This window comes from Pipistrellus hanaki, assembly GCF_964339955.1.
Source record: "Pipistrellus hanaki genome assembly, chromosome: 18".
In the NCBI taxonomy this organism is placed as follows: domain Eukaryota; kingdom Metazoa; phylum Chordata; class Mammalia; order Chiroptera; family Vespertilionidae; genus Pipistrellus; species Pipistrellus hanaki.
Genome location: NC_140520.1, coordinates 39,679,739 through 39,707,524, shown reverse-complemented (window position 1 = coordinate 39,707,524; position 27,786 = coordinate 39,679,739). Strand labels below are relative to the sequence as shown.

At 61.3% G+C, this 27,786-nt stretch overlaps 1 protein-coding gene across 2 annotated transcripts in view; it reads left to right on the top strand.

The window, feature by feature from the left end:
• The window catches only part of NOS1AP (nitric oxide synthase 1 adaptor protein), a 101,971-nt gene that overhangs the window by 61,077 nt on the left and 13,108 nt on the right, over nt 1–27,786 (top strand). The window contains exons 3-8 of one of the 2 annotated variants that reach the window (XM_084867061.1): nt 3,206–3,295; nt 3,828–3,886; nt 11,526–11,634; nt 18,603–18,744; nt 24,296–24,462; nt 25,305–25,472. In XM_084867061.1, the coding sequence (XP_084723187.1) occupies nt 3,206–3,295; nt 3,828–3,886; nt 11,526–11,634; nt 18,603–18,744; nt 24,296–24,462; nt 25,305–25,472 (735 nt within the window). Of the gene's footprint in view, nt 1–3,205; nt 3,296–3,812; nt 3,887–11,525; nt 11,635–18,602; nt 18,745–24,295; nt 24,463–25,304; nt 25,473–27,786 lie in introns of both variants that reach the window. The other variant, XM_084867060.1, reaches the window with a different exon arrangement.

Below are 27,786 nucleotides of genomic sequence, written 5' to 3'. Positions count from 1 at the left end.
TGCTGTTCGGACTGTGGACGATAGCACGTGGAGCCTGTGTGGGCGTCTCTGCGAGACAAGCTGGTTCAGGCTCTGGGGACGGGGCCTGAGGAGCGCCAGTGGCCGCGTCCGTGTCCGGAGCTTCTGCTGCCGTGGCTGTGTGAACGTGACTTGTTCCAGTTCTACCCGTGCGTCTGCTTTGCCCGCTGTGTCCACTCCGAAAACGTACTTCCCTCATCCCGTAGCCACCGCTGGGGTGCTCTTTTATTTTCTTGTGCAATTTGATTGCATCTGAGGTTGCTTTTTTTTCTTAGTTGAATGCCAAACGTCACTAACACTGACTTGCAATTATGTTAAGTTCTCAGCATATAAGTACATGAAGTCGAAGGCTTTTAAAGGATTTAGAAAGCATTGGAGCATGGATGTGCATGTGGACCGGGCTGCAGTGATTTTCCAGAGCAGAGGGGTCACACTTGCCTTTATTTCCATCTGTTTGTGATTTCTGCACTTGTGATTGTGTTTTCTGCTAAGAAATGAAGGCCCCTAAACCCAGCCTGTGGGTCCCCAGTCCCCAGGGTGCGTGGCCCCGTGGCCTCGTGCAGGTCTGTCCTCGGGGTCCCGTGGCTACTCCCTTTGGAAATGTGGCGATTTGGTTTCCACGGAAGCAGTGGTGGGAAGTGTGAATGGGCCTCAGTGACCAGGGAAGTCTCTCCCGCCGGCTGGCCAGGGCCTGGCCTTCCCTGTGGAGCTGCCACCGGGCTGTGTCCCCGCACTGGCTGGGCGGGGACACCAGGGCTGGGTGGCGGCCGGGAGGTGGGGACAGGGAGCTGGGAGCTGGGAGACGCTGGAGTCCAGCCACGTTCTCCGTGGCCCTGGTCTTCCTGGACGTTGTCCCTGCAGGTTGGGCCCTGCAGGCTTTATCTGTCCTTGCTGTGGGGCTCGGGCTGGCAAAGTGGGCGCATGAGTTCGGCCTGGCCGCCCTGGGGAGAGAGCAGACTGTTGGCACTGACTCCGGGGCGAGGCTGCCTGAGCCGACGAGTGTGGCACCCTGCCAGCACACCCGAGCTGACCCAGCTCCTCTCCTGCGGGACTCAGGTGCTTCCTCCCGGCACACCTGCCCCGAGCAGCAAGGCTGGGAAGAGGGAGGGCCAGTCCCGAGAGCCTGGCTCTGCTTTCCTCACTTCATCGCTGGTCCTTCCCCTGGTGGCAGAGAGCTTGCTTACCAAGGCGGCGCCATGGCTGTCCTGCATGGGGTTTGAATGCAATGGGCTTTTCAGAAACCGATTTCCTTCCGCTTCTGTGGTTTGCAGCAGAACCACACCTTGGTTAGAGAGGGTTGGTGACACCTGGCAGGTAGGGTGGATGCTGCGTGTCCGGCCAGAGAGCCCAGGCTGCTTGGGCCTCCGGTGGCCCCTCCCCCCAAAGGCTGTGCCTGGCACCCCGGCTGTGAGGCAGGGACTCCTGGGCGGCTCTGCCCCTGAGACTCCGGGGTGCCCTCTAGTTGTGCTTCCCCACGGGGTCCCCGCTTCCCACAGACCCAACGTGCACACAGTCACCTTCAAGCTGCTTCCGGTTCTGAAAGGAGCTTTAGCTGCATTTTGAGTTTTTAGGATGCGGGTATTTAAACATTTGGCCAAGTTGTCCAAATGCAAGCTATAGAAGTAGTTAAGGTTTCAAGTACACAGGTGAGGAGCTGGCAGGTCCAGCCTCTTCCTTGCCATGGTGAGGCATCTTGATTTACAAAGGGTCCTAGAGACAATGGAACTGGCGGGGAGGCGGCCAAAGAGGGTTACCACAAGGCCTTCTAGAAATCGAGATGGGCGAGGGCCTGGTTCTTGGGCACCTGCTTCTAAGACCAGGAGGGTGGTGGGATCTGCAGTATTGCACTTCTGTCTGCTGCTGGACTTTGTTGCCAGGGAAGGGGAAGAAGAGGGATGTAGAGGAGACGATGGCACAGCTGAGCACTGGCCCATTCAGCGGAGACAGGTGGATGGGATAGTCTGGAGCCAGGGTGGGAAGCACTAAGCTGAGCTCGTAAAGCCACAGCAGTAAGAGTCACAGCCCAGGGCGGCTGGGGCTTCTCATGAGATTATCTCGGTGGGGGCATTAGGTCCATTCCTATCAACACACTAACTGGAAATTATTAGGTCTTAGAGGCACAGGCAACAAGCCGGAGCCCCCTTACCAACTTGGGTGCTGGCAGTTGGGAAGGGCCGGGGAGCAGGGCCTGCGGGCTGCAGTGCAGGTCACGGCTCTGGGACCTGTTTTATTATTATTTTTTATTTATTTATTTTAAAATATATTTTATTGATTTTGTACAGAGAGGAAGGGAGAGAGATAGAGAGTTAGAAACATCGATGAGAGAGAGTCATCGATCAGCTGCCTCTTGCACACCCCCTACTGGGGATATGCCCGCAACCAAGGTACATGCCCTTGACCGGAATCGAACCCAGGACCTTTCAGTCCCCAAGCCGACGCTCTATCCATTGAGCCAAACCGGCGTTGGCTGTTTTATTATTTTTAATCTGTAACCCAGATGTCTGATTAGGGAGTTTGGCAGGTGCGTTTGTTAGGTAGACACACCACGGTGAGGACCAGGTGAAAATGGGTAAGTGCTCAGAAGGAGGCGCAGTGAGGAGAATGCAGAATTATGCCACGGATTCTGAGCGTGTGCACAGCATAGGGAGTAGGCCACTGTGACGAACTGTGGACAGAGTGGAACCGCGCTGTCTGCAGTGTGGGCGCTAGGCTGTGCTTAGAGGGCTCCGAGGGTGGGGCTGAGGCAGGACCGTCACTGGTCAGGTTTCTGAAGACTCTCCACCCGGGCCTTTAGCAGTGGGTGACTGCTGTGGGAGACCCAGCTGCAGATGAGGACGTGGGAATGGAACTGCAGAGAGAGACGGAATTCATGACCGTTCCTGTGTGCGGCCAGGGAAGGCTGGTCCTCGCTGCTCTTCCCGAGTCGCCTGGCGGACAGTGGCAGTGAAATCGCGGGTGGAATCACTGAGGGACGGCTCTGGCGCCGAGGAGAGTGTCCACGTGGGCAGGATGGTCAGGTCCATCCGCGGTCCTGCCTGAGGGCTGAGCAGTGAGCCAGTGGCCTTTCAGGGTCCCTGTTCTGACCCAGAGTGTCCGTGTCCCGGGGCCGCACCAGGCCCCAGGCCGTCTGTGGCCTCTGTCCGGTCAGAGTCTGATGGTCTGCATTGCTGTTCCTTCTCTCCCGCAGTACGAGTTCAAAGCCAAGAACATCAAGAAGAAGAAAGTGAGCATCATGGTTTCAGTGGACGGAGTGAAAGTGATTCTGAAGAAGAAAAAGGTAGGACCTCTGAGGCGGGAGCTGGGAGGATGGGAGGGACTGGGCCCTTCCCGTGGGTCCCGCTCTGGATAGAAGCTTCCTTCCGCGGGTGGTCCGCTCCGAGCAGCCTGGGCAGGTCAGCCGTGTCGGTGTCGTGGTGGCCGGTGCTCTGCTGTCCTCCCCGCGCCCCAGCACACACCAACACCTTCGCCTTTGTGGGGGACAGCGAGTCCTGTGAGGACAGGCCGGCTCGGGGGGAGGGCGAGGGTGGTGCATTCCTTGTCAGGCTCCCTCCCAGCACCCAGCTCCCCCCACCTTGGAGAGGGGAGGGAGGGTCTGCGTCTCCGGCCACTCAACGGCGTCCCTCGCCCCGCCTCTCCGTGACGTCCTGACTGAGAGCTGCCCCTGCACCGGGGCAGACGCCCGAAGGGCTGAGGGGCGGTGAGACAGGCCTGGACCTCACGTGTCCTCTCGAGAACATCTGTGGCCGATGTGGGCCTGGTCTTGGCCGAGGACAAGCCTGGCTTATTCATTACAGTTTCTCTTGTTGCAGAAGAAGGAGTGGACGTGGGACGAGACCAAGATGCTGGTGATGCAGGACCCCATCTACAGGTAGGCGCCTCCTTGTGGCCGCTGCGCCCTGGCCCTCCGGGGGGCACACAGCCCGGGGCCGTGTCCGTGGACAGCACAGCAGCGGGGGCTGCCGGTGTGAGGGGGGTCTCAGGTGCGCTCAGAGCTGATTCCAGCCTTGGGGGTCCGGTGTCCCATGTCCTTGTGTGTCCCTTTGTCTCACATGGCACTTCATAGCCGCGCGTGAGGCTCAGAGCGAGAGAACCGGGTCCATGGCCTCGCTGCTCCCGCCCTCAGACCGGCACGGGGCTTTGGGGTCGCTGGGATCCCCAGAAACGGTGTCCACGGTGAGGAAGTGGTTCCCACAGATCAGGCGACCACCCCATGCGTCCCCGCCCCGGGAGCGGGTGCCCAGGAGGGAAGCACCCCGAGTGCCAGGCTCTCCTGGGGACCAGGGCAGCGCCCTTCCTGTCTTCTTCCCGGGGCGGGCGTTAGCTGTTCCTGCAGGACTCGCGGGCAGAGCGGCCAGGGCAGGGCCTCACCGGGGCGCTGCGGCAGCCGGCCAGCCGGGAGGAGAGTCAGCCTGCGGGCCGGGAGGGCGGTGAGCAGGGAGGGCGGTGAGCAGGGAGGGCGGTGAGCAGGGAGGGCGGTGAGCAGGGTGGGCTGGCCGTCACTGCAGGGACAGGGCCCCGGTCCCGGGCTCACGTGTTGCTGAAATGTTTCTTTGCCACCGACTAGGAGACTCTTCTGGGGAAGTGCCAGCTCCTGTGCCTCCAGCTCCCGCCCGGGGCCTGGCCACAGGGCGCGTCCACACAGTGTGTGCGGGTGTGTGTGTGTGTGTGTGTGTGTGTGTAAAGGCTTTGCGTGTCTGGAAATAGTGCCCGTGCGGAGATGTGCAGGACAGTGAGGAGGCACCCAGTGGCCTCTGATGCGGCAGTACTGGGTGGGGGTGTGGGTGCGGGGCGAGGTGGGGGGCAGAGGGCTCTCTGGCGTGCTATCCTGTTTGGCTGGGGTGGTGGTGTCTCCCGCGCATGGAAGTGACTCGGGGACACGGGTAGGAGCCGGTCTGGCCCGTCAGCCGAGGCGCAATGGACTGGAGGGGGATTTTTGCAAAGGAGATGGGGTCCTTTTATAAAGGGAGGGAGCTCCCTCGGGGGAGGCGCAGGGCGGTTAAAACGTGTATAGTTTCCAGCTCTGTGAGGCCTAGAATTAGACCTTTGTCCCGGGGTGTCGGCAGGGCCACGTGAGGGGGGAGCACAGGGCCCCTCGTTTTCCCGAGCCCGCCTCCCGCCTCCCGGTTCTGAAAGGTGCTCTCCACAACCACTGCCCTCCTGCTGCCCCCCCCCCCCCCTCGACAGACACCCGCCCCACCTGCCTGCGACCCCACACCCAGCCCGGCTCAGCTCTGCTCCCTTGTCACTGGCTTTGGGAGAGGGGGGCCAAGGGGCAAAGGGGAGAAGGATCCAGAAGCGCCAGTCTGTGCCTGGCTCATTCCCGCTTGGTGGTGTGGAAGGCGCCCCGGCCCGCACCCCAGACCTCTCCTGCGCCTGGGCCAGCCCCCCAGAGGAGCATCCCTTCCTCCCGGCAGAGCCACTCCCCACCTCCTCTCTGAGAGCCCTCCAATGTGCCCACGCTGCTCCACGACCTCTGACCCTCCCTCACGCCCGTCTGTCGGTGCCCCCTCAGGGCCCCTGCCACCTGGGAGAGCCCTCAGCTGCCCTCCCTCACATCTTGGTGTCCCTCTCTGTGTTCGGGCCCCGCCTTCACTTGTCCTCTTCCCTCCCTCGCTCCCCAGACTGTCCCGTCCCCACAGCTGAGTCTTCCCCCTCTCCGGAGGCCCCTCCTCACCCCTGCTACCCACTCAGGGCACCTCCTCCCAGCCTGCCTGCCGCCCAGCCTGTGGACCTCCCAGCCTGTGGTCCTCCCAGCCCGGGGTCCTCCCAGCCCGGGGTCCTCCCAGCCTGTGGTCCTCCCAGCCCGGGGTCCTCCCAGCCTGTGGTCCTCCCAGTCCGGGGTCCTCCCAGCCTGTGGTCCTCCCAGCCCGTGGTCCTCCCAGCCTGTGGGTCCTCCCAGCCCGGGGTCCTCCCAGCCTGTGGTCCTCCCAGCCCGTGGTCCTCCCAGCCTGGGGTCCTCCCAGCCTGTGGTCCTCCCAGCCCGGGGTCCTCCCAGCCTGTGATCCTCCCAGAATGGGGTCCTCCCAGCCCGGGGTCCTCCCAGCCCGGGGTCCTCCCAGCCTGTGGGTCCTCTCAGCCCGGGGTCCTCCCAGCCTGTGATCCTCCCAGAATGGGGTCCTCCCAGCCCGGGGTCCTCCCAGCCCGGGGTCCTCCCAGCCTGTGGGTCCTCTCAGCCCGGGGTCCTCCCAGCCTGTGATCCTCCCAGAATGGGGTCCTCCCAGCCTGTGGGTCCTCCCAGCCCGGGGTCCTCCCAGCCTGTGGGTCCTCTCAGCCTGCCTGGCACCCAGCACTTGGCAGGAACTATGCCCCGTTCCCACCTCCAGACTCACTTCCAGTCCCTGCGGTGCCCCCTCTTCTGCCCGTTCCTCCCTCACCCACTGAGTGGTGCGTGTGCTCCCTCTTCCTGAACAGCCTCTGCACCGGCTCTGGGCCTCCTGCCGGGTGCAGGGCCTCCTGCTGAGCACAGGCCTCCTGCCGGGCACAGCCCTCCTGCCGGGCGCAGGCCTCCTGCCGGGCGCAGGCCTCCTGCCGGGCACAGGGCTGGTCAGTACACGGACCTCTCCATCCTCCCCATCCCCCTCACCCAGCCCCATTCGCCACTGAGTCCAAAGCGCCAGAGCGCAGAGCCCGGGCGTGGCCCCTGCTCATGGTCCTCACAGCACCTCCTGCTGCCTCCGAGAGGCCTCAGGTGAGTGTCCGGGGTGTGGCCGAGGACATGGCAGAAAATGGCCAAGTGATTCGGCTTGTCACTGAAAATAAAGCAGCGGAGAGGCTCCTGAGGGAGAGGCCAGACGCCCTTCCTCCTCGCCCCCTCCACACACCAGTGCACAGCTTCGATGGACGACGGAGCTCGCACAGACCAGTCGGGGCTGCCCCAGCATCGCAGGGTCCCCTCGGGCCGGGGCTGAGGCTCCGAGGGGAGGTGGTTGGCCGGGAGCAAGCGTGCCCGAATGACAGGGAGAGGCTGGGTCACCTCAGAAGGCACAGGAGGGTCGCTGACAGTCTGACCGCAGAGAGTGGGTGTGGGAAAGCCATCTTGCCTGGAAGCAGGACAGAAACGTGTGGCCTCAGTCCTGCCACAGGAGCAGACACTTGTCCTGGAAACTCTGAGCACAACTCTCCGAAGTGGGACACATGTGTTTTGAGCACTGTAGTACCTGAGGCCTGGACAGGCCAGTAGCACATAGTAGGTGCTTCATAAGCTGCATGACACACTGGGCGCATGAACCTCCTGTTGGCTGCACTGGCATGCTCAAGGCACTAAGCCTACCCCAGCCTCCGGAGCCAAATCACAGCTGAAGGGAGACGTGGGCTCTCGGCAGCCAAGCAGAAGCTGTCCGAGAGGCCCCCTTGGCCCCTGCGGCCTCAGGGCGCCCCTGCCCTGACAGGATGCCCTGACAGGACGCGAGCCACAGCCAGGGCCACCACAGAAAGCCTCCTGTTAGCTGCCTCCAGAGGGCGCTGTGGGGACGGGTCAGGCCTGCCCCTCCACTCGGCCCGCGCTTGCAGGTGTCTCGCTCTTGTCTTGAATGAACAAAGGGAATGGATGTAGAATTTGGGAAAAGCCCTGGAGAGTCTTGGATGGGACCGTGTGCAGAGGTGAATGCTGTCCTGCCCTGGCCACTCTCCCCACCGCCAGGGGCACTGGCCTGGCGTGGGCAGGTGTCGCTGACCGGCCTCTGAAGACCTGGAAGAGCCCAGAACAGTTCATTGCTTTACATGCTCCCAAGATTTTGGGTGTCAGGACAGTGTATGGGCCCATGGAGGGTCATCAAGTCCGGGTAAGACGGGCCGTCCGGAGCGTCACACCTGGAGCGGGCCTGCCCCCTGTCCTGCTGCGGAGGGAGACGGTCACCCTCCTGACGTCGCACTGGGACGCGTGGGACCTGCGTCGGTGGCTTGTGAGGGGAGCTTCTGTCCACCAAACCTCGCGTCGTGGGTGTAGGTCACAGAAGGGGACAGGCCCTTGTGGGAGAAGCCCCTGGAACCACATGGGTTTGAGGCTTGGCACTGGGCGTGGCGCTGGGCCTGGTCAAGTCCCGTCTTACCCGGACTTGATGACCCTCCATGGGCCCATACACTGTCCTGACACCCAAAATCATGGGAGCATGTGAAGGACCACGGCATGGCCAGAGGAAGGGCCGCTGTGTGACCAGCGTCAGCCCGAGGGCAGCGAGGGAAGGCTGCCCTGGGTCTGGAGCTGCAGCCCTCAGGCAGCAGGATGGGGTAGGACAGTGTCTCCGCGTCCCCCGCTGCATCGGGCCCCGGGCACCCGCCCAGGGCGGCGCTGTCTCGGGCAGGGTGGTGGGCCACCTCAGAGACCCCTGCATGCGGTTGCCCTTCTGCTCAGACAGGCCGCAGTGTGCGCAGGGACGGCGGAGGCCTGAGGCCATGCATGGAACTCAGGAAAAAGGGGGAAGCTGATGGATGCGGTCCTCACACCCTCGGCCCGGAGGCCCCAAGCGGCGCTGTGGCACCGGGTGAAACCGGATGCGCGGGGTCTGGTGGCCGGTGCACCAGTTATCGCTCCAGGTCTGCTTTAAGCCCCAGTCCCTGGCTGTCCCTCCCCACAGGGCCCACTCCGGCTTCTGTGGAGCCCCAGGCTGTCGCCATCCTGTGTCTTCTGTGCTAATCTGGTGGGAACAGTCTCGGTCCTCGGTCTCTGCCCTCCATACACAGGTGTCCTCAATGTGCATTTGGTCGATTGAATTCATTTCTTTATATATATATATATATATTATTGATTTTTTACAGAGAGGAAGGGAGAGAGCGAGAGAGCTAGAAACATGGATGAGAGAGAGACATCGACCAGCTGCCTCCTGCACACCCCCTACCAGGAATGTGCCTGCAATAAAGGTACATGCCCTTGACCGGAATCGAACCTGGGACCTTTCAGTCTGCAGGCCGACGATGTATCCACTGAGCCAAACTGGTGTTGGCTGAATTCATTTCTTAACTCTTGGCGAAATTCCCAGGCAGAACATTCATTCTGTAGACGTTTACCCGGAACTGAGCGGGTGGATGAGTGAGCCAGCCGGCCAACCTGCACACACCTCTGCTGAGGCTGAGCGCAGCCCGCAGGCATTTGGTGGGTGGCAGAGGGTTCCCTCTGAGAATGGCAAGGAGGGTGTGCGGCCAGGTGGTGACGGAGGCACACAGAGATGCTAAAGGGCAGCGTGACCCCTGGGACGGGCGAGAAGAAGGTGACCTGTTCCGCTGTACGGGGAGGGGCAGGCGTCTGGGGCGGTGGCCCCGCAGGGCTGCCTCTGGAGGTGCCCGGCCTGCTGCAGGCGAGGGTGCGGCCCTTCCCGCTACGGCTCATCGCCTTGTTCCTCGCTGGCCGGTGGGAGGCGCGGAGGAGGCAGGAACAAGAAGAGCGTGGACGGGGGTCGGCAGTTGCACAGGAGCTCTGGGCTGCGTCTTGCCTCCGGCTCTGCGTTGCCTGGGTGCCCGCAATTCCTCCTGGGTGGGCTGCTGTGTGGGCATGGGGTCCTCGTACCCAGGTACACTTACACAAGTGTATGTACACGTGTCCACATACACCTGCCCCTGGGGACCAGTCCCTCCCTTGCCTTTGTTCGCTGCTGGGAAGGCGGAGCCCTGAGACCACGGGGCTGAGGAGGAGCCGGCGCAGCCTCTGCGGCTTCAGCTGCTCTTGCCCGGATGCTCTTCTCCCCACAATGCCGCTGAGGAGCTGGGCGAGAGGGCAGGGCACAGCGGGCTGCTCTGAGCACAGGGCACGGCCCCGGGGCGGCACTGGCTGGGCGCGGTCCAAGCTCTGGTGATGGTGCTTTCCCCCGAAGGTCTGTGCTGACCTCCCTCCACAGGAGGGGCAGGGCTCACTGCCTGGGGAGCACGAGGGTAACTGTTGGGGAGGGCAGACTGGGAGGGAGGGCCTGTCCTCAGGAAGCCAGGTCCTCGGGACAGGCCAGGACCAGCCGGCGGCCTCGCAGACCTGGGCTTGAAAACAGCAGGCGACGTCACGGAGCAGTCCCCGCGCTGAGAGCACTGAAGCCTCAGCGTGTGGACAGGTCTGTCAGTCTGCGGCTGTGCGCGCGGGCGAGAGGAAGGAACTGCCTGGAGCTTGGTGCCCGGGAGGGTGGAGGTGCATTGGCCCGGGGAGCAGGGGAGACGCCAGTGGGACTTGCGGGAGAACCTGTCACCGCTGTGAGCTTAGCCCCCGAGAGGCCGGCGGGCTGCGGACAGGCTGCCGAGGCTGAGGGGGCATTGCCGGGTCTCTTTAGACTTTGAACCAGTTGGCAGCTTACTCCTCACGCAGGGCAGCAGGAAGTGTAATAACTGGGACCTCTGGGTGGCCTTCCCCGAGGGACCGCCCCAGCGCCCGCCTTCCTCCCATCGCTCTGCCCAGAGCCCAGGCTCTCCCAGCCCCTGCGGGGCCTGCGCAGCGCAGCCTGAGGGTGAGCGGCTGCCCGTGAGGACTCCCCGGCTGTGAAGTGAGGACGCCCGCTCGGTGCCTGGCGCAGCACCCTTTCCCCATGCCTGGCACAGCCGGGGGCCTGGGGATGCAAGCGGCAGAGCCCACGGGACTCCAGATGGCATCTGACGGGCAGAGTGTCGGCGGGGTCTGGAGGAGTGGCCACGGGCAGCCGCTGGCGCTGGGCTGCTGGCATGGGCCTTGGCCTCATCCTCTGTGTGTAAACCTCAGCCAGGTGTGCGCCAGGCACAGGCGGGCCGCCACCCTCCGGCAGCCTCAGTGTGAGTCCGAGGCTGCAGGGTGTCATCACTGCCACGGAGGCAGGAAGTGGCACGTGGCCCGTCTGAAGGGCGGGCAGTTGGCACTCGGAGGAGACAGAAAGGACTTGGGTGGCTTTTAGAGGGAGATGGTGCCGTCTGTGCTTTTAAAAACACCCCTGTGCCGGCAGCAGGAAGCGGCTCGGTGTGGGGAGCTGGGAGTAGAGACGGAGGCTGGAAAGATCCAGGCATGAGCTAAGGGGCTGGACACAGGCAGCAGCGAGGCCCTGGGCATGGAGACCGGGATGCACTTCAAACAGGAGCACCAGGCCCTGGGGACGGAGAGGGGCCGGGGTCTTGCCCAGGACCCGCACTGTGGCTCAGGAGAAGGAAGACACACTTGCTGGGGGCACAACGAACTTAGGGAGCTGGGGAGGAGGCAGGCGGGCATGCTGGGGAGAAGGGCCAGCCTGGAGCCCTGGCAGTCTGTGACCAGAATGGTTGTCACTTGAGACCATGTGGCTCAGGACAGAGGTGATTGCTTTTGGGAAAGGGGTCCGCCCCTTGAGGGGAGAACTCGAGCCGGGACCAGGGCCACCTTGTCTGGCTCCGCAGGCTGATGGCTCCCACGGGGCGGAACGGTGTCTGGGCAGCACAGGAGTCGGATGGGCACTGCCGGTGACTGTGGGACCCTGTCCGGCGCCACCGCCCGGTATCGTGTCTGGAGCTGTCTGCTTGCAGGGCGCCTCGTGCAGAGGCTTCCTCACGGACGTTGGCACCGACCGAGTTCTCGGGTTTCCTGTGCTTTCCCACAGGATCTTCTACGTGTCTCACGACTCCCAGGACTTGAAGATCTTCAGCTACATAGCACGGGACGGAGCCAGCAACATCTTCAGGTGCAACGTCTTCAAGTCCAAGAAGAAGGTAAAGGGCCGTCCCAGCCCCTGTTTTCCTGATGGACCTGGTGCCCCGCCTGACCGTCTCCCTGGTGCAGACAGGGTCTGGAGGCCCCGCTGCCATGGGGACGCCTAGGATGTGCCACTGCCCTGGGGTCCTGCTCTTTAGTCTCCTCTGCACTCTCTGCCTGTCACGTATGGACACTGGCAGGTTCCCTCCCTCTGGAGGGCCTGGGCTGAGCAGGGGTGGCAGCTCTTCGGCCTTTCCTCTCCACGCTATCCACCGGTGAGGCTGCGAGGCGACACGTGGCACGTGGTTTAGGTGTGGAGGTGACCCTGGTCCTGGGGTGGCTGCCTTTGCACAGTAACCTTAATCTGGAGGAAGGAACTTGGGCAGCTATGGGCTTGCTTCTCTTGCCCCCTCCAGTCCCACACACACTTCTCGCCGCGCCCTCTGCCGCCTGCACAGTGCTCTGTGGGTCACTGTCCCCACGGCTCAGCGTTCCTGGCTATAAAGCCGGGAGGAGGTTACCCAGATATACCGTGAGGCACTGGCACTGAGTGCCCATCTCAGCCTGCCAGCAGCTCCGGAGTTGGCAAAACCCATGTGACCTGGTTTAACCCAGCGTTTCTCACACCATCGTGGCCGTGGATTTGTGCCTCCCGTGGGACGTGTCAGCGCAGACCGTTCTGCAGGAGGGGTGTTGGGAGGACCGTGTGCCTGGAAGGTCTGTCCACCAAGCCTGGCCGTGCCCACCACAGGCTCTCTGCGCCCTCCTTCAATGCGATGACGTCTTGTGCGGCACCTGGTCAGGTTGGGGCAGTAGGAGTCACAGGTGACAGGCAGGGTCTGGGCCACCACCCGCTCCACAGAGACTGCACTTTGCTGAGGCAGCTGAGCTCCTGTCCCAGGCGTCCTACTTGATTGTGGGCCTGGACGGAAGGGAAGAGGGAGGCAGGCAGTGGAGACCACGAGGCTGGGGGCCCGAGAGGAAGTGGGGGCTGTGTCAGCTGTGTGTAATGGGCCATGGTGAGGGTTGGGGGGAGGAGCAGAGCCCGCATAGCAGGTTGATGCTCTCCGGCAGATGCCACAGAGAGGGAGTGCCTCTGAGTTCCTCTGGGCTCGGCCCGTGTCTGACGTGGTTTTGTTCAGAGACTGAGCCCCAGGGCCTTGCAGTTTATCAGAGACAAGTAGCAGGTTATAATTTACAGAGTACTTCAATATTTAATCATACTTGGTTCTTGTAGTGCCTACTGAAGAAGACACAGATTCTCACCCACCGTTTGCAGTGAGTAAACCGAGGCTCCGAGAGATTGAAGGGCCTGCCCACCTCTAGGGAAGAAGCACAGGTTTGGGTCAGAGAGCCACAGAAACTGACTGAGCCTGGGAAAGGGAGCTTTTGCCCTTGGCTTTGCCTGTCATCTCCTTAGTGATGCGGACAGTGGGGTCAGTCCTGTTTCTGCCAGGATGGATTAACCCAATGAGAGTCCTGCCACCCAGTGACAAAAAGTGGTCATCGTTCCCTGTCACTCCCAGCTCTCAGCTGATTCTGACTTCTGGCTGGTCTCCTGTTCCTGTGCCCTCAGCTCTGAGGCTGGGAGGCCAGGAGCAGCTTCCAGACCCTAGGTTGCCATCAGACTTCTCGGTCTGGGAGCCCCTCGCTGAGCTATAGCTGGAGGGGCGGTGTCCATGCCCAGAAAGAAAAGGGGCTTGTTTAGCAAAGGAAGCAGGATGGGGAGGCAGGGCTCTACTGGGCGTGCTTACCTTTCGGGAAAGAGTTGTAATGGCAGGTCACAGGAGTGCTTGAGGGTGTGTCGCAGGCACACCTCTAGGTTGTGGGAGGTCAGCAGGGAGAATGCTCGCCTGGAGCTTCACGCTGTTGGTGGCGGGGGAGAGCCTCGCTGACCGGGGCGTGGGAGAGCCTCACTGACCGTGGCGTGGGAGAGCCTTGCTGACCGTGGCAGGGGAGAGCCTCACTGACCGTGGCGTGGGAGAGCCTCGCTGACCGTGGCGTGGGAGAGCCTCGCTGACCGTGGCGTGGGGGGTCCTCGCTGACCGGGACGTGGGAGGCCCTCGCTGACCGTGGCGTGGGAGAGCCTCGCTGACCGTGGCGGGGGAGAGCCTCGCTGACCGTGGCGGGGGAGAGCCTTGCTGACCGTGGCGGGGGAGAGCCTCGCTGACCGTGGCGGGGGAGAGCCTTGCTGACCGTGGCGGGGGAGAGCCTCGCTGACCGTGGCGGGGGAGAGCCTCGCTGACCGTGGCGTGGGAGAGCCTCGCTGACCGTGGCGGGGGAGAGCCTTGCTGACCGTGGCGGGGGAGAGCCTCGCTGACCGTGGCGTGGGAGAGCCTTGCTGACCGTGGCGTGGGAGAGCCTTGCTGACCGTGGTGGGGGAGAGCCTCGCTGACCGTGGCGGGGGAGAGCCTCGCTGACCGTGGCGTGGGAGAGCCTCGCTGACCGTGGCGTGGGAGAGCCTCGCTGACCGTGGCGGGGGAGAGCCTCGCTGACCGTGGTGTGGGAGAGCCTCACATGAGCTCCTCACTGCTGGGTGTTGCTGTCCCCGACATGTCCATGCCTGGTGCAGGTACCCATGGCATCTTCTCATGTGGGGTTGACCTAACCTCACAGCTCTCCGTGGGGACAGGTTTGTCTCTTGCTGGTTGAGAATGTGGGTCAGGTGTCAACTTTCCTGGCAGAGGGTCGCCCTGTGCCTGGAGATTAGACCCACTTTAAAGCAACGTTCTGGTGTTGCATCAATCAAATGATATGATCAAGTCCATTAAAGAACCTGCTGGGCAGATGGGGCCCACCTCCCATCCTGGAGCCAAGGACCCTGGCTGCTCCTCTGTGTCAAAGCCACACACCCTTTCTTGCTTCAGGGATCGCAAGTTTGCAATCATGATAGACATAGGCCTCTGTCTTTACTAAAGCTGATCGTGCATCCTGCCTGTTGATCCTGTGGGAGGTGGGGCCTATGTGGGGGTGGAGCTTATTGCTGTGACGGATGGCCCACAGCTGCTCCCAGGCTCCATGCCTGGCACTCAAGCACCCGCGGAGAGTCCTCACTGCTCAGTAACGGGAGTAGACTCAGTGAGCCTGGAGGGCATATAGACACTCACTTGTGAGACCTTCTCAGTCTCCTCACTCCTCCCACCCTCATCACCATCATTGTCCTCATCTTCCCAGGCACCTGCATTTTCGGCTGCCAATGATGCCAGGGCCATCAGGGTCCACGTGAAGTCAGCTGTAGAATAAGGCTGATGACTACCCTTCTTCCCGTGTACACAGGGCTGAGATCCCCAGAGTTTGCAGGACCAGCTGACAACATGGTCCCTTAAGATAAGAACAGAAAACAGATTCACGAAAACTGGAATTACAACCAGATATATATATATATATATATATATATATATATATATATATATATATATATATATATATATTATTGATTTTTTACAGAGAAGAAGAAAGAGTGATAGAGAGCTAGAAACATCGATCAGCTGCCTCCTGCACACCCCCCACTGGGGATGTGCCCGCAACCAAGGTACATGCCCTTGACCGGAATCAAACCTGGGACCTTTCAGTCTGCAGGCCAACACTTCTTTTTTTTTTTTTCCTTCTTCTTTTTTTTTTTTAAATAGTCGAATAAAGAGCTTCCTGTACAAAAAAAAAAAAAAAAAAAAAAAAAAAAAAAGGCTAAAGGAGTATATCATCACCAAGCCAGCATTACAAGAAATGCTAAAGAGACTAGTGTGATGAGAAAAAGAAATAGAAAGAGAAACATAGGCATACAGAAATAACATGGCAATAAATAAGTAACTATCAATAATAACCCTAAATGTAAATGGAATAAATGCTCCAATCAAAAGGCATAGGATACCTGAATGTATACAAACCCATAGAAAACTATGACACAACTATATGCTGTCTACAAGAGTCCTACCTCAGAACAAAAGACGCACACAGGATGAGAGTGAAGGGATGGAAAAAAATTTTCTATACAAATGGAAACAAAGGGAAAAAAAAGCTCGAGTAGCAATATGTTTGCAGATACCTCTCCTAGGGCAAAGGAAACTAAGAATAAAACAAATAAATGGGACTACATCAAAATGAAAAGCTTCTGCATAGCAAAATAAAACATCAACAAAACGAAAAGGGGACCCACTGTATGGGAGAACATATTTGGCAACAATACATCTGATAAAGGGTTAATATCCACAATATATAAGGAACTCATATAATTTAACAAAAGGAATACAATCTAAAAGTGGCCAAGAGACAGGAAAAAATGCTCAAAGTCACTAATCATCCAAGAGATACAAATCAAAACAATAATGAGGTACCATCTCATACCTGTCAGAATGGCTACCATGAACAAATCTACAAATGACAAGTGCTGGTGAGGATGTGGAGAAGAGGAAACCCTAATACACTGCTAGTGGGAATGCAGACTGGTGCAGCCATTATGGAAAACAGTATAGAGTTTCCTCAAATTAAATGTAGAACTGCCATTTGACCCAGTCATCCCAATTCTAGGAATATATCCTAAGAAACCCAAAGCAACAATCAGAAGGAATATATGCACCCCTTTATTCATAGCAGTGCTATTTATAATAGCTGAGATCTGGAAACAGCCCAAGTGCCCATCAGCAGATGAGTGGATAAAAAGCTATAATATGTTTACACCAGGGAATTCTATGCAGAGTTAAAAAAGAAGGATCTCTTACCCTTTGAGGCAGCATGGAGGGGCCTGGAGAGTATCACGTTAAGTGAAATAAGCCAGTCTGAGAAAGACAAGTATCACATGACCTAACTTATATGTGGAATCTAATGAACAAAATAAACTGATGGACGGAGTGGGTCCAGAGGCTGGAAGCATGGAACAGAGTGTGGAACCTCAGGGAAGGCGGGGAAGGGTGGGTGGGTGGGAGGTAATCAACCAAAGACCTTGAACGCACATACGCATGGCGCATGGACACAGACAATAGGGTGCTGAAGGCCTGGCATGGGAGGGAGAGGATGGTGGTGGGCTGGAGGGGGTCAGTGGAGGGAAAGTGGGAATATGTAATACTTTCAACAATAAATAATTATTTAAAAAAAAAACAAAACACAACAGATTCACGATTGACTAATTTCTCTTAGACCAGGAGTGCCGGAAGCAGCCTTTGAAATGCGCTGTCCGCTCCTGCCTGGGCGTCCCTCACTCTGAGGACAGACACCTGGAGGGAGGCCCAGAGGCAGAGCTGTGTCTGTGTCTGTCTGGACTTCAGGGCTAGACGGAGGGGTGGCTGGGGGCTTTGTCAACATGAGTCAGTAGGTGGTTTAAAGAAACTGTGTGTCCCAAGGGCAAGTGGTACAAGGTCAGTCTCCAGTCACCAGCCTCTGTGCTCCCTGAGCTCCGGTGTCTCCATGGCTGCTGGGAGCATCCTGTGGTCTGCGTGCCCGCCAGCTCTGAAGACACCCACGCAGCCCTTGCAGCCTGGCCCATAGCGGGAGCCCACGCTGCTCTGGGGTTGCTAAGAGAAAGTGGGTTTTGGATAGAAGACAAGTGCTTTCCAGGCTTATGTAAAACCAACCTCGATTGTTCAGAAATGACGCTTTCAGAGAACATCCAGTAAATTCCAGACAATGGCCAGACCCTGGAGCTGGCAAAGGCTGCCTGTCCCCTCCCATTGGCTCTGCATCGTGCTGGCTGCCTCGCACCAGGCCTGTCCCGAGGGGTGAGCGCTGCTGCAGGCGGCCAGGGGATGTGCAAGCCCCTACAAGGCCTCTCTTGGTCAGTCCCCGAGGCTTGTTAACTACGCAGGCCCAGGGCGGCCGACAGCCAGGGGCCCAGGGGCCACCCACCCCGTCCGCAGCAGGTTGGCCCTCCTTGCCACCTTCAAGTCTCTTCCCCGAGATTCTGACACTCCGGCGCCATTTCTGAGGCTGGCACGCTCTGGCCTTGATCGGAGCAAAGAGGCCTCCGAGCCCCCAGGCTTGGGAGCAGCTGGGAGCTCAGGTCACACCCAGAGCACGGCCTGGAGTGCTGCTCCGGGTGAGGTTCCGGGTACAGAGCGTCCTGCGGACGATGGTACAGAGCAGAGCGGTGTGAGAAGCACGGGTTCACAGTCACCCTTCGGGGCTCTCTGCCTCTCAGCCTGTGCGCTGCTCAGCTGTCACTCACCAGCTGTCACTCTTCGGCTGTCACTCATTGTCCGTCACTCATTGGTTGGTGAGGGGACTGCGGTGTCGCCACGGGGGTTGAAAGTGGGGTCACCAGGTGGTCACAGCTGACCCGAAGCTAGATCACTGAGTGTGACTAGTCTGAAACTCAGGTGTAGAGTGATGGCCACATTTGAGGTAAATGAACAGTAGTCCAAGGTGGTGCGTGCACTGAGCCCCGGCCTGAGCCCAGATTCCCCTCCATCTCTGAGAGGCAGAGAGCAGACCCCCCCCGTTACAGTGTGGGATCCGCCTTGCTCAGCGCTGGCTCCTCTGGGTTCCTCCTCTCCTGGCCATCCCTGATCCCGCCTCTCGGGCATTTCCAGGAAGAGGTTAAATAGCAACACAAAGGAGAGGGGGCACCAGGGACAGCTGGGTGCAGGCTCCCCAAAGTCTGAGCTGCGGTGTGCTCCAAGGTCTGCGGGTCTGGGGCTCCGGCTTCCGCTGCTTCTCTGCTCCCTGGCACCGCAGCCTGGCTGAGGGGCGCCAGGCCCCACGTCTCCAGCAGAGGGCGCGATCAGCAGAGGGTTCCCGAGAGGGTGGACCCCTTCTTCTCCCTTGGAGGAGGCGCTGGTGTTGGCTGAGATGGAGTGGGGTGTTGGCTCTGTCCCTTCCGCTGGCTGACGGTGCCGGCTGGGGTGGCATGTGTGCATGTCCAAACGCCTTAGGTTTCGTCTCTCTCCTTGGCTGGCCCAGCTGCTGGCCACCTGCGCCAGTGACGTCCTGCTCCCACCCACCCCATGTCCTCACCGAGGGCCCCGCCTCCTTCACCCACATCTGCCCTCTCCTCCAGAGCCAAGCCATGCGGATCGTGCGGACAGTGGGGCAGGCCTTCGAGGTGTGCCACAAGCTAAGCCTGCAGCACACGCAGCAGAGTGCGGACGGCCAGGAGGACGGCGACAGTGAGTGGCACAGCCACGGCTCCGGGGACCCAGGTAGGCCGTCGCCACGGGATGTGGCAAGCAGGCAGCCCCGGCGTCTCGGCACCTAAAAATGCTTATTTTCCCTGCTTCTCTCTAGATTCCAAACTTTCTTTAAGGAGCGTGTACCTTATAGCAGGCGGGTGATGTGTGTAAACTGTCAGACAAGGAAGCCTTTTAGGCGTGACCTCAGGAACCACATTGTAAAGGCAGGGCCGCTGCTGCCAAACCTGACTCCTGGGCCATTCTGTCCCATCGGAGGGCAGAGCTCACCACCCACGTGGCTTCTGCTCCTTGTCTGAATCCCGTTGTCCTGCGAGCTCTCACCGCAGACACTTTTCTGATAGCTTCCATTTTCTGTCTGAAAAACTCAAGAAGAGAAACTGAAACAATTAGAAACAATAACTCCTTTTTGGTGGCAGTTTTCTCCAATCACAGGACTATACCTGAGATTCAGTGCATGGCATTTTCTGAACCCACCGCCGTGGAGAATGTCTGGTTTCCTCCGCGTAGACACTTCCTGTCCGTTTAGGAGAGCCCGCAGCCCGTGTGGTGCCTCCAGAGTTTAGGACGAGAAGCAAAGCACTGAGCGGGCTCTCCCGGGAGGCAAGCGGGGCAGGCGGGGCAGGCGGGCTGGGCTGGCGGTGCTCCCTGCGTGGCATGTGGGCTTCTGCAGACGACAGGAAGATGTATTGTAGATGGGCCTGTGGAGCGATCTCAGCTGTCACCAGGGCGGCACGCACAGGTCCATGCCGAGGCTGGCAGGTGGCTGAGGTGGGAGAGCCACAGTGTGCAGACGGGCCGGAAGCTGGGCGGAGCACAGTTCGAGCCCAAAGGCGGTCTCCCTCCTGCTCTGGGAGGTGGCAGGCTGTGTTCTCCTGAGACCTTCCCCGATGGGGCAGGGCCCACCCACACCAGGTGGGTAAACGGCTCTGCTCACAGCCCGCTGGCTCACATGTTGGCCCCTCCTGGAAAACACCTCCTCAGCCACGTGAGCATGGTCTTGTTTAATGCCATGTTGGCACGCATCACTCACCATCACAGAAATGGCCCGGCGGTGGTGGGGGTGCTGGGCTGGCAGCCCACAGGGCAGCTGACCACGTCCACTTCCCTGGTCTCTCCGGATCTTCCTTCCTCACCTGCCCGGAGTCGTGAGACGATGCGTGTACGTCAGCATAGTGCCAGCGAGTAACAGTGCAAATGCGTACCAGCTGTTGGCGGGCTCCCCAGGGCTGAGTGAGCTACAGCACCGGCCCTGCAGGGGTGCCCTGGCCCTGGGGACCCCATAGTGCTTAGCCGGTGCCTCCAGGCAGTGCCGGCCAGCAGCGGCCTGCTTCCAGCGCAGTGCAGGGGCACTGCCTGTCGATGGGCGTTTCCTTGGCGAGGAGGGCTGCCTCCCGCCTCCTGGTCACACATTTGCAGCCGCACATGCTTTCTTCCTGCCACAGCCGTTCGGCGACACCTGTCCTCTCTGAGCACCTTCCCAGCGCGTTGCCCTCCGCCGGGTCCTCTGTGCCGTGGGCGCCCGACACCCACAGCTGGCCTGTTGGCGATGGAGCAGGCTTGTTTTTGTTAAAGAATCTCCCGCTACATCAGGGAGTTTTCCATCCCGGGAGTCCCTGAGAGCCACTGCCCGAGGCCACACTGCAGAGAGAGCCTGTGGAAGCGGGCAGTGCACTCCGCGGTCCGGGGCCTGGCGGCGGCCGCTCTGGGCCTCAGCAGCGCTAGGGGAGGTGTCCTCAGTTACGAGTGTCCTCTCCCCATTCTCCCACGTCCCGACCCAGGGCTGATCGCCCTTTGTCTGTCTTGGCAGCAGCTGCCCAGGCCGGTCCCGGGGCTGGGGGCCAGGCCGCTCTGCCCTCGGGTTTCCTTCACTCCCAAGAGGGTTCCTGAAAGAGGCACCGTTCCCTGGGAGGCAGCCGGCCTCACACACAGCAGCCAGCCCGCCCTAGGGAACAGGCATCTGAGAACCTCCCCATGTCCATGGCGATTTACTATGTGCCTGTCGCCTCTGATGGCCCTGGGCGTCCTGCTCACCTGTGCACACCATCACCATGCCCTCCAGGCCTGTACCCTCTCACACACCTGTTCATCCCCCAACCTGTGCCCCATATTTCCTTTATCTCCCCACACACCTGTTCCTCTCCACACACCTGCTCCTCTCCCCAAACCTGCTCCTCTCCCCACACCTGTTCCTCTCCCCACAACTGTGACTCTCCCCAAACCTGCTCCACTCCCAACACCTGCTCCTCTTCCCACACCTGCTCCTCTCCCCACACCTGTTCCTCTGTTCCTCTCCCCACACCTGCTCTTCTCCCCACACCTGTTCCTCTCCCCACACCTGCTCTTCTCCCCACACCTGTTCCTCTCCCCACACCTGCTCTTCTCACCACACCTGTTCCTATCCCCACACCTGCTCCTCTCCCCACACCTGCTCCTCTCCCCAGACCTGCTCCTCTCCCCAGACCTGCTCCTCTCCCCACACCTGTTCCTCTCCCCACACCTGCTCCTCTCCACACACACCTGTCCCTCTCACTACACGTGTTCCTCTCCCGACACACCTGTCCCTCTCACCACACCTGTTCCTAGCCCCACACCTGCTCTTCTCCCCACACCAGCTCCTCTCCCCACAACTGTTCCTCTCCCCACACACCTGTCCTTCTCCCCACAACTGCTCCTCTCCCCACACCTGTACCTCTCCCCAAACCTGCTCCTCTCCCCACACCTGCTCCTCTCCACATACCTGCTCCTCTCCCCACACCTGTTCCTCTGTTCCTCTCCCCACACCTGCTTCTCTCCCCACATCTGCTACTCTCCCCATACCTGTTCCTCTCTCCATACCTGTTCCTCTCCACACACCTGCTATCTACCCACATCTGTTTCTCGCTCCACACCTGTACCTCTCCCCACACCTGCTTCTCTCCCCACACCTGCTCCTCTCTGCACACCTGTTCCTCTCCCCACACCTGCTCCTCTCACCACACCTGCTCCTCTCCCCACACCTGTTTCTCTTCCCACACACCTGTCCTTCTCCCCACACCTGCTCCTCTCCCCACACCTGCTCCTCACCCCACACCTGCTCCTCTCCACATACCTGCTTCTCTCCCCACACCTGTTCCTCTCCCCATACCTGTACCTCTCCCCACACCTCTTCCTCTCCCCACACCTGTTCCTCTGTTCCTCTCCCATATTTCCTTTTCTCCCCACACACCTGTTCCTCTCCCCACACCTGCTCCTCTGTCCACACCTACTCCCCTCCCCACACACCTGCTCCTTTCCCCACTCTGTCCCTCTCCCCACACCTGTTCCTCTCCCTACACCTGTTCCTCTCCCCACACCTGCTCCTCTCCCCACACCTCCTCTCCACACACCTGTCCCTCTCCCCACACACCTGTTCCTCTCCCCACACACCTGCTCCTCTCCCCACACCTGTTCCTCTCCCCATACCTTTTCCTCTCTCCACACCTGTTCCTCTCCCCACACCTGTTCCTCTCCCCACACCTGTTCCTCTCCACACTCCTGTTCCTCTCCCGACACCTGTTCCTCTCCCCACACCTGTTCTTCTCCCCACACCTGCTGCTCTCCCCACACCTGCTCCTCTCCCCACACCTGTTCCTCTCCCCACACACCTGTTCCTCTCCCCACACACCTGTTCCTCTCCCCACACCTGCTCTTCTCCCCACACCTGTTACTCTCCCCACACCTGCTCCTCTCCCCACACTTGCTCCTCTCCCCACACCTGCTCCTCTCCCCACACCTGTTCCTCTCCCCACACCTGTTCCTCTGTTCCTCTCCCCACACCTGCTCCTCTTCCCACACCTGCTCCTGTCCCCACACCTGTTCCTCTCCCCACACCTGTTCCTCTCCCCACACCTGTTCCTCTGTTCCTCTCCCCACACCTGCTCCTCTCTCCACACCTACTCCCCTCCCCACACACCTGCTCCTCTCCCCACTCTGTCCCTCTCCCCACACCTGTTCCTCTCCCCACACCTGCTTCTCTCCCCACACCTGCTCCTCTCCCCATACCTGCTCCTCTCTCCACACCTGCTCCTCTCCCCACACCTGCTCCTCTCCCTACACCTTCTCCTCTCCCCACACCTGCTCCTCTCCCCACACCTGTCCCTCTCCCCAGACACCTGTTCCTCTCCCCAAACACCTGTTCCTCTCCCCACACACCTGCTCCTCTCCCCACACCGGCTCCTCTCCCCACACACCTCCTCCTCTACACACCTGCTTCTTTCCCGCACACATACCTTTTCTTCCCCCACCTGTGGCTCTCCTCACAAACCTATGCCCCCACACTTGTTCCTCTCTCCCACACCTGTGCCTCCCCACTGCTGTGCCCCATCTCATCAGACCACCGCTGCCTGATCATTGGTTTCTCCTTATTCCCGTTCCTTCCTTCATTGGGCAGATGTTGTCCAGTCCCCTGACAGAGTTGGGTGGGGACGCAAACTAGCGACCGATCACCTCCACATTTTGGAGAGTGCAGACAGGCCGGTGAGCCGGGGAGGACTCTGGCCCGAGGCAGGTGATGCCCTGGTTCAAGGCACTGAGCCTGGGGCCGAACTGGCGGCTTTGAGCCCCAGCCTTAGCGGTTGTGTGCCCCGTTCTTTATCTGTCCAATGGGGGTAATGACAGTGTTTGCCTCTTAGGTGGATTATGAGGGTAAATAAATTAATAAGTATAATACCTTAAATTTAGTACATAAAACATAGTGCGTGCCATTAAGCAGTAATACTGCAATTTTGAGGCCAAAAGTAGCCATTTCAAGCCTTTTGGACTGAGCTGGTCACCTGTGTGTGTGATGTGAAAGAACGGTGTCTCTTGGTATTGCTGCGTGCTTCTGTCTTTCACGAAGACCCGCCCTTGCTGGGCCCCTCCCCACAGGCCCTTTGCAGTCCTGTGTGCTATGCCACCCGAGCCCCTTCCCCCGCATCACCTGAACCGCTGGCTCTCCCTGCAGGGTGCTGCCCTCTGCCCCGCCCCCACTCCTCTCCCGTCTCATGGGTGACAGCCTCCTGCAGGCTCTGGCTTGTGTCCAGCGCATGAGAGCTCGGATGTGGCTTCCTCGTTTGTGCCGTAGGCTCTGTCAGAGCCATCCAGGCTGCTTCCCGCGTCCTGGCTGATGGGTGACTGAACGCAGCCTGCCTCACTGTCTCTCCTGCCCTTCGGGCCTCTGCCCTGGGGCAAGGTCAGAGCAGGCTCTGGGGCCTCGAGCCTCCTTGTCCCACTCTGCAATCACACAGCCCCTCCATCATCTGGGCCTGACAGCCCCAGCGAAGCTGGGAGGCCCACCTCGCTGATGCCTCCTGGGCTGGAATGAGGCGGAGAGGACTCAGCCCTCTGTCAGGGTCCCCACCCCGTCAGCAGAGACAGAGGAAATGCCATCTTAGCTTCTAGACTTTAGAAGTAGACTCTGTCTTGCTGGGGTGGGAGCGGATAGACTTGCTGGGAACAGGTGAGGAGCGGGGCAGCGGTGTTTGCCGGCGTGACCCAGCGACTGCCATCCAGGGGGATGCACTCTTGGTGTCCCACCCCTTCCCGCCTCTCTGTTGCCCTGCAGGCCGCCAGCTCCCTGGAGCCGAGAGGGCCTCCCCGGCCACTGCGGAGGAGACCGACATCGACGCCGTGGAGGTCCCCGTCCCGGGCAGCGACGCCCTTGACTTCAGCCGTGGGGTGACCGACCTGGACGCAGTGAGGAAGGACGGCCCCCCCCACACAGACTCCAGGGTAGGCAGAGGCGCCTCTCACGGCAAGGCCCCGGGGCCCCGGGCTCCTGGCAAGCCAAGTCCGCCGGGACTCAGCCAGCCAGTGGGTGCGCGGCCCGCCTCAGCGACTGGGGTGTCGGCCAGTTCGCCAGGCAGAGCCTGTGCCCCGTAATCTGCTGTCCTCCCGGTGCCCTTTGCCCCGCGAGTGCCGCTCTCCTGCCTGAGGGCCAGCAGCTGGGGTCGGGGACAGCCTCTCCTGCAGCCACATCTCCCTCAGGGCTGTCTTAGTGGAAGTGGCCACCTGCCGGGGCCGGCGGGAAGGGACAGGAAGTGCTTTCCACGGACAGGGAGGACCTCCCGGCCTTTGGCTGCATCGGTGACCACTTCGTCCCTGTCGCTCCGAGCAGGGGCTGTCGCCTTGGCCACGGGGCTTCCCGGGGCCACGCCCTCGGTACAAGCAGATCCTGGGGGCGAGCTCAAGGACGCAGCAGAGGAAAGGCGCGCTGCCTCCGTCTGTCTGTCTGTCCGTCCTTCCGTCCCACGCTGGGGGTGGGAGCTGTAGAAATAGCCGCATGTCCGGAAGCTGAAGGAGCCCAGCATGTGGCACGGTCAGAAGCGGGGCAGGTGAGGGGATGTGTCATCCTCTGGGGTGCATCATTGCGTAGCCGGTGGGTGCTGAGCGTCCGAGTGGGACTTCCCGCCAGCAGCCCCGCCGGCGCCACACCAGCTGCCCGGCCGTCCGCTCCACCCGGCCCCTCTCCTGAGCCTTGGTGATAGGTGGGACCCGCAGGTGCCCCACACAGCACAGAGTGAGGGTCCAGGAAGCGCTGCCCAGGGTCACACACAGTCTCCTTTGTCCCGCAGGTGCCGCCCCAGGAGCCTGTGCCCACAGCCTCGCCCCGGATGCCGCTGCCCCCGCCCCGCGCACAGGCCCCGGGCGCGGACACGCCGCTGTCCTCGCAGCACCAGCTGCAGCTCCTGCACCAGCTCCTCCAGCAGCAGCAGCAGCAGACGCAAGTGGCCGTGGCCCAGGTCCTGCTCAGCCTCCTCCCCGCTGCCCGGCTCTGCTCGCACGGGCTGGATGTGCCCCCCCGCGAGGGCCCAGGGCAGGTGTAAAGCCAGAGCCTGTGGATCGCTCGGCCGGACCCATGCTTTGGGCTGGGGGGTGGGACGGCGGGAGGGCGTGGGGCCAGTGGTTTCTGCGTGTCCCGCTGAGCTGGGTTTGGCTGCTGGCTGGATAGGGGGTGGGGGGCGTGAGTTGAGGTGACCCGGGAGGCAGGTGCTCCGGCCCCTCTGCTCTGCCTTGCTCCCTGCGGGGGTGGGAGGTGGCTCTGTGCCAGGCTGTGACCCTGAGGCCCCTTCCAGGAGCTTAGTGTGAATTTGTGCTAAACGCCTTGGCAGAGACCTCTCCTTGCGCCCGGCGCTTGTCTACACGGCCCCCATGCCTCCGTCAGCGCCCTGGTGTCTCACTGGGTCTGGCACCTGCCGGGCCCGGAGGTCAGGCTGGCGGGAGCTCAGCTGTAGTGTCATCAGTCGCAGCGAGAGAAGCTGGCTGCAGCCTGCGAGCAGGATTGGTGGGGCCTGGAGGCTTGCCTGGGGCCACTGCTTGCAGAGGAGGGCAGCGAGTGCCCACTGCTGCTTCCCCCTTCCTCTACGGAGGGAGGGCTTCTGCATCCACGTGGCCCTGGGCGGCGGGAGCAGCGGGACGAGACCATCCATCCCTGTAAGGCTGACTGATCCTGAGGTGGAGTCCTGCTGTCCGGAGGGCAGAGGCGGAGGGCGGTCCTGGGCCGGGAGGCGGGCTCGCTGTGCGCTGAGGGTGGTGCCGGGCTGGCCTCAGCTCGGGCCTGAGCAGATGGATCTGTGACAGCCACCCTGACCGGCCTGAGGCCCAGGCCCTGGCGCCTGGGGCAGCCAGGCTTTGAGACGGGCATCCGTGGGCACGGCTCCCACATGGTGCTGCCGGAAACGCCCACAGGAAGGAAGAGGCTGCTGCCCAGGCTCGGGGTGTTGGGTGCGCAGACAGGGCCACGCGTGCATCCGGGAACACAGCGTGCTGCCGGCGACAGAAGCCTTTGCTGGGAGTGCCGTCAGCAGAGCCTGGGCGCCGGCCGCCCGCCACTCACCCTCCAGAAGCTCCGGGAACACGAGTCACTCAGCACCTCCGCTGCCGAGTGGTGGTCATTTACCAAGAGTGGGCTTGGGCACGTCCCGTGCGTGTCGTCAGATGTGCCCGACCTGCAGCCTGCTGAGACTGACGAGGAGCCATTTCATGTGCCATTGACAGCAGAGTGCAGTGTCCGGGGCACCGCCCGCGCCTGCAGTCTCCCGGGCTCGGCAGGCCCGGCTGTGTGTAAGGCACGTGGGTTCATAGACGGCCTCCTGGCATCCCCCGCGCCTTCAAGCAGATGGACCCACTGCGCCGGGTCTGCACCGGCAGCCTGCCTGGCCAACACTGCTGCCCCGCGCCGGGGTCTTGTCTGAGACTAGCGGCCCTGCGGCCGAGAGGGTGTGCGTGGCCGCCCACTTCAGATGGCGCGTCGGGCCTCCAGGAGACCCTGAGAGCCTGTGATAAAGACACTTTCTCGCAAACATGTGCCCCCACCCCGGGGCCCTTGTTATTTACCCCCCACCTCCTCGCCCTCAGGGCAAGCCCAGCTCCGCTCGTCACCGCGGTGGCCTCCTCCCAGGGGTCACAACGTGGTCTCAGACTCGGCCTCGGCCACTCCCTGAATTGGCCCCGAGCTGGGTCGGAGGGCCGCCTGGCTGGGAGGCCCTGGGCACAGGTGGTGCGCCCTGTCACCCCTCCAGGTCAGACCTGTGTCCCTCGTGGACACAAGCCCCTCTGCCCACCTTCCCCACCCAGCATGAGGCTCACCTGGCTGCCCTAGCCCCTGCTTTTCGATGTACCAGTCAGGCAAGGCTGTGACGGGGTGGGAGGCTGGGCCCACCTGCTCCCGGTGCTCTGGGCCTGGCGCCTGGCTGCAGGGGGTCAGCCGCCGCCTTCCTGGAGGCCGGCTCCTGGTGAGCTCTGAGGAGAAGGCTCTCCTACTCCGTGTTGCTGCCTGAGACCCGCCCTGCGCTTGATGGAACTAAGTGTGGTCCCAGGCTCGCGGAGGCCTGCGCTGTGGTGGTTAGAGCCGAGGTGCTGAGTCCTCTGCACCGGCCTCTAGTCAGCGTCCGTGCGTGGCTGCTCCCTCCCAGCGCCTTGCCTGCCCCTTGCATGCTGATTCGCCGCCTCTGCCTGTTTGTCTGGGGTGGGGGCCAACAGCCATTCCCAGGCCAGTCTCCCCAACTCCAGCCTGGCCCTGCCCCCACTTCTGCTGGAGGAGCTGGAGTCCAGGCA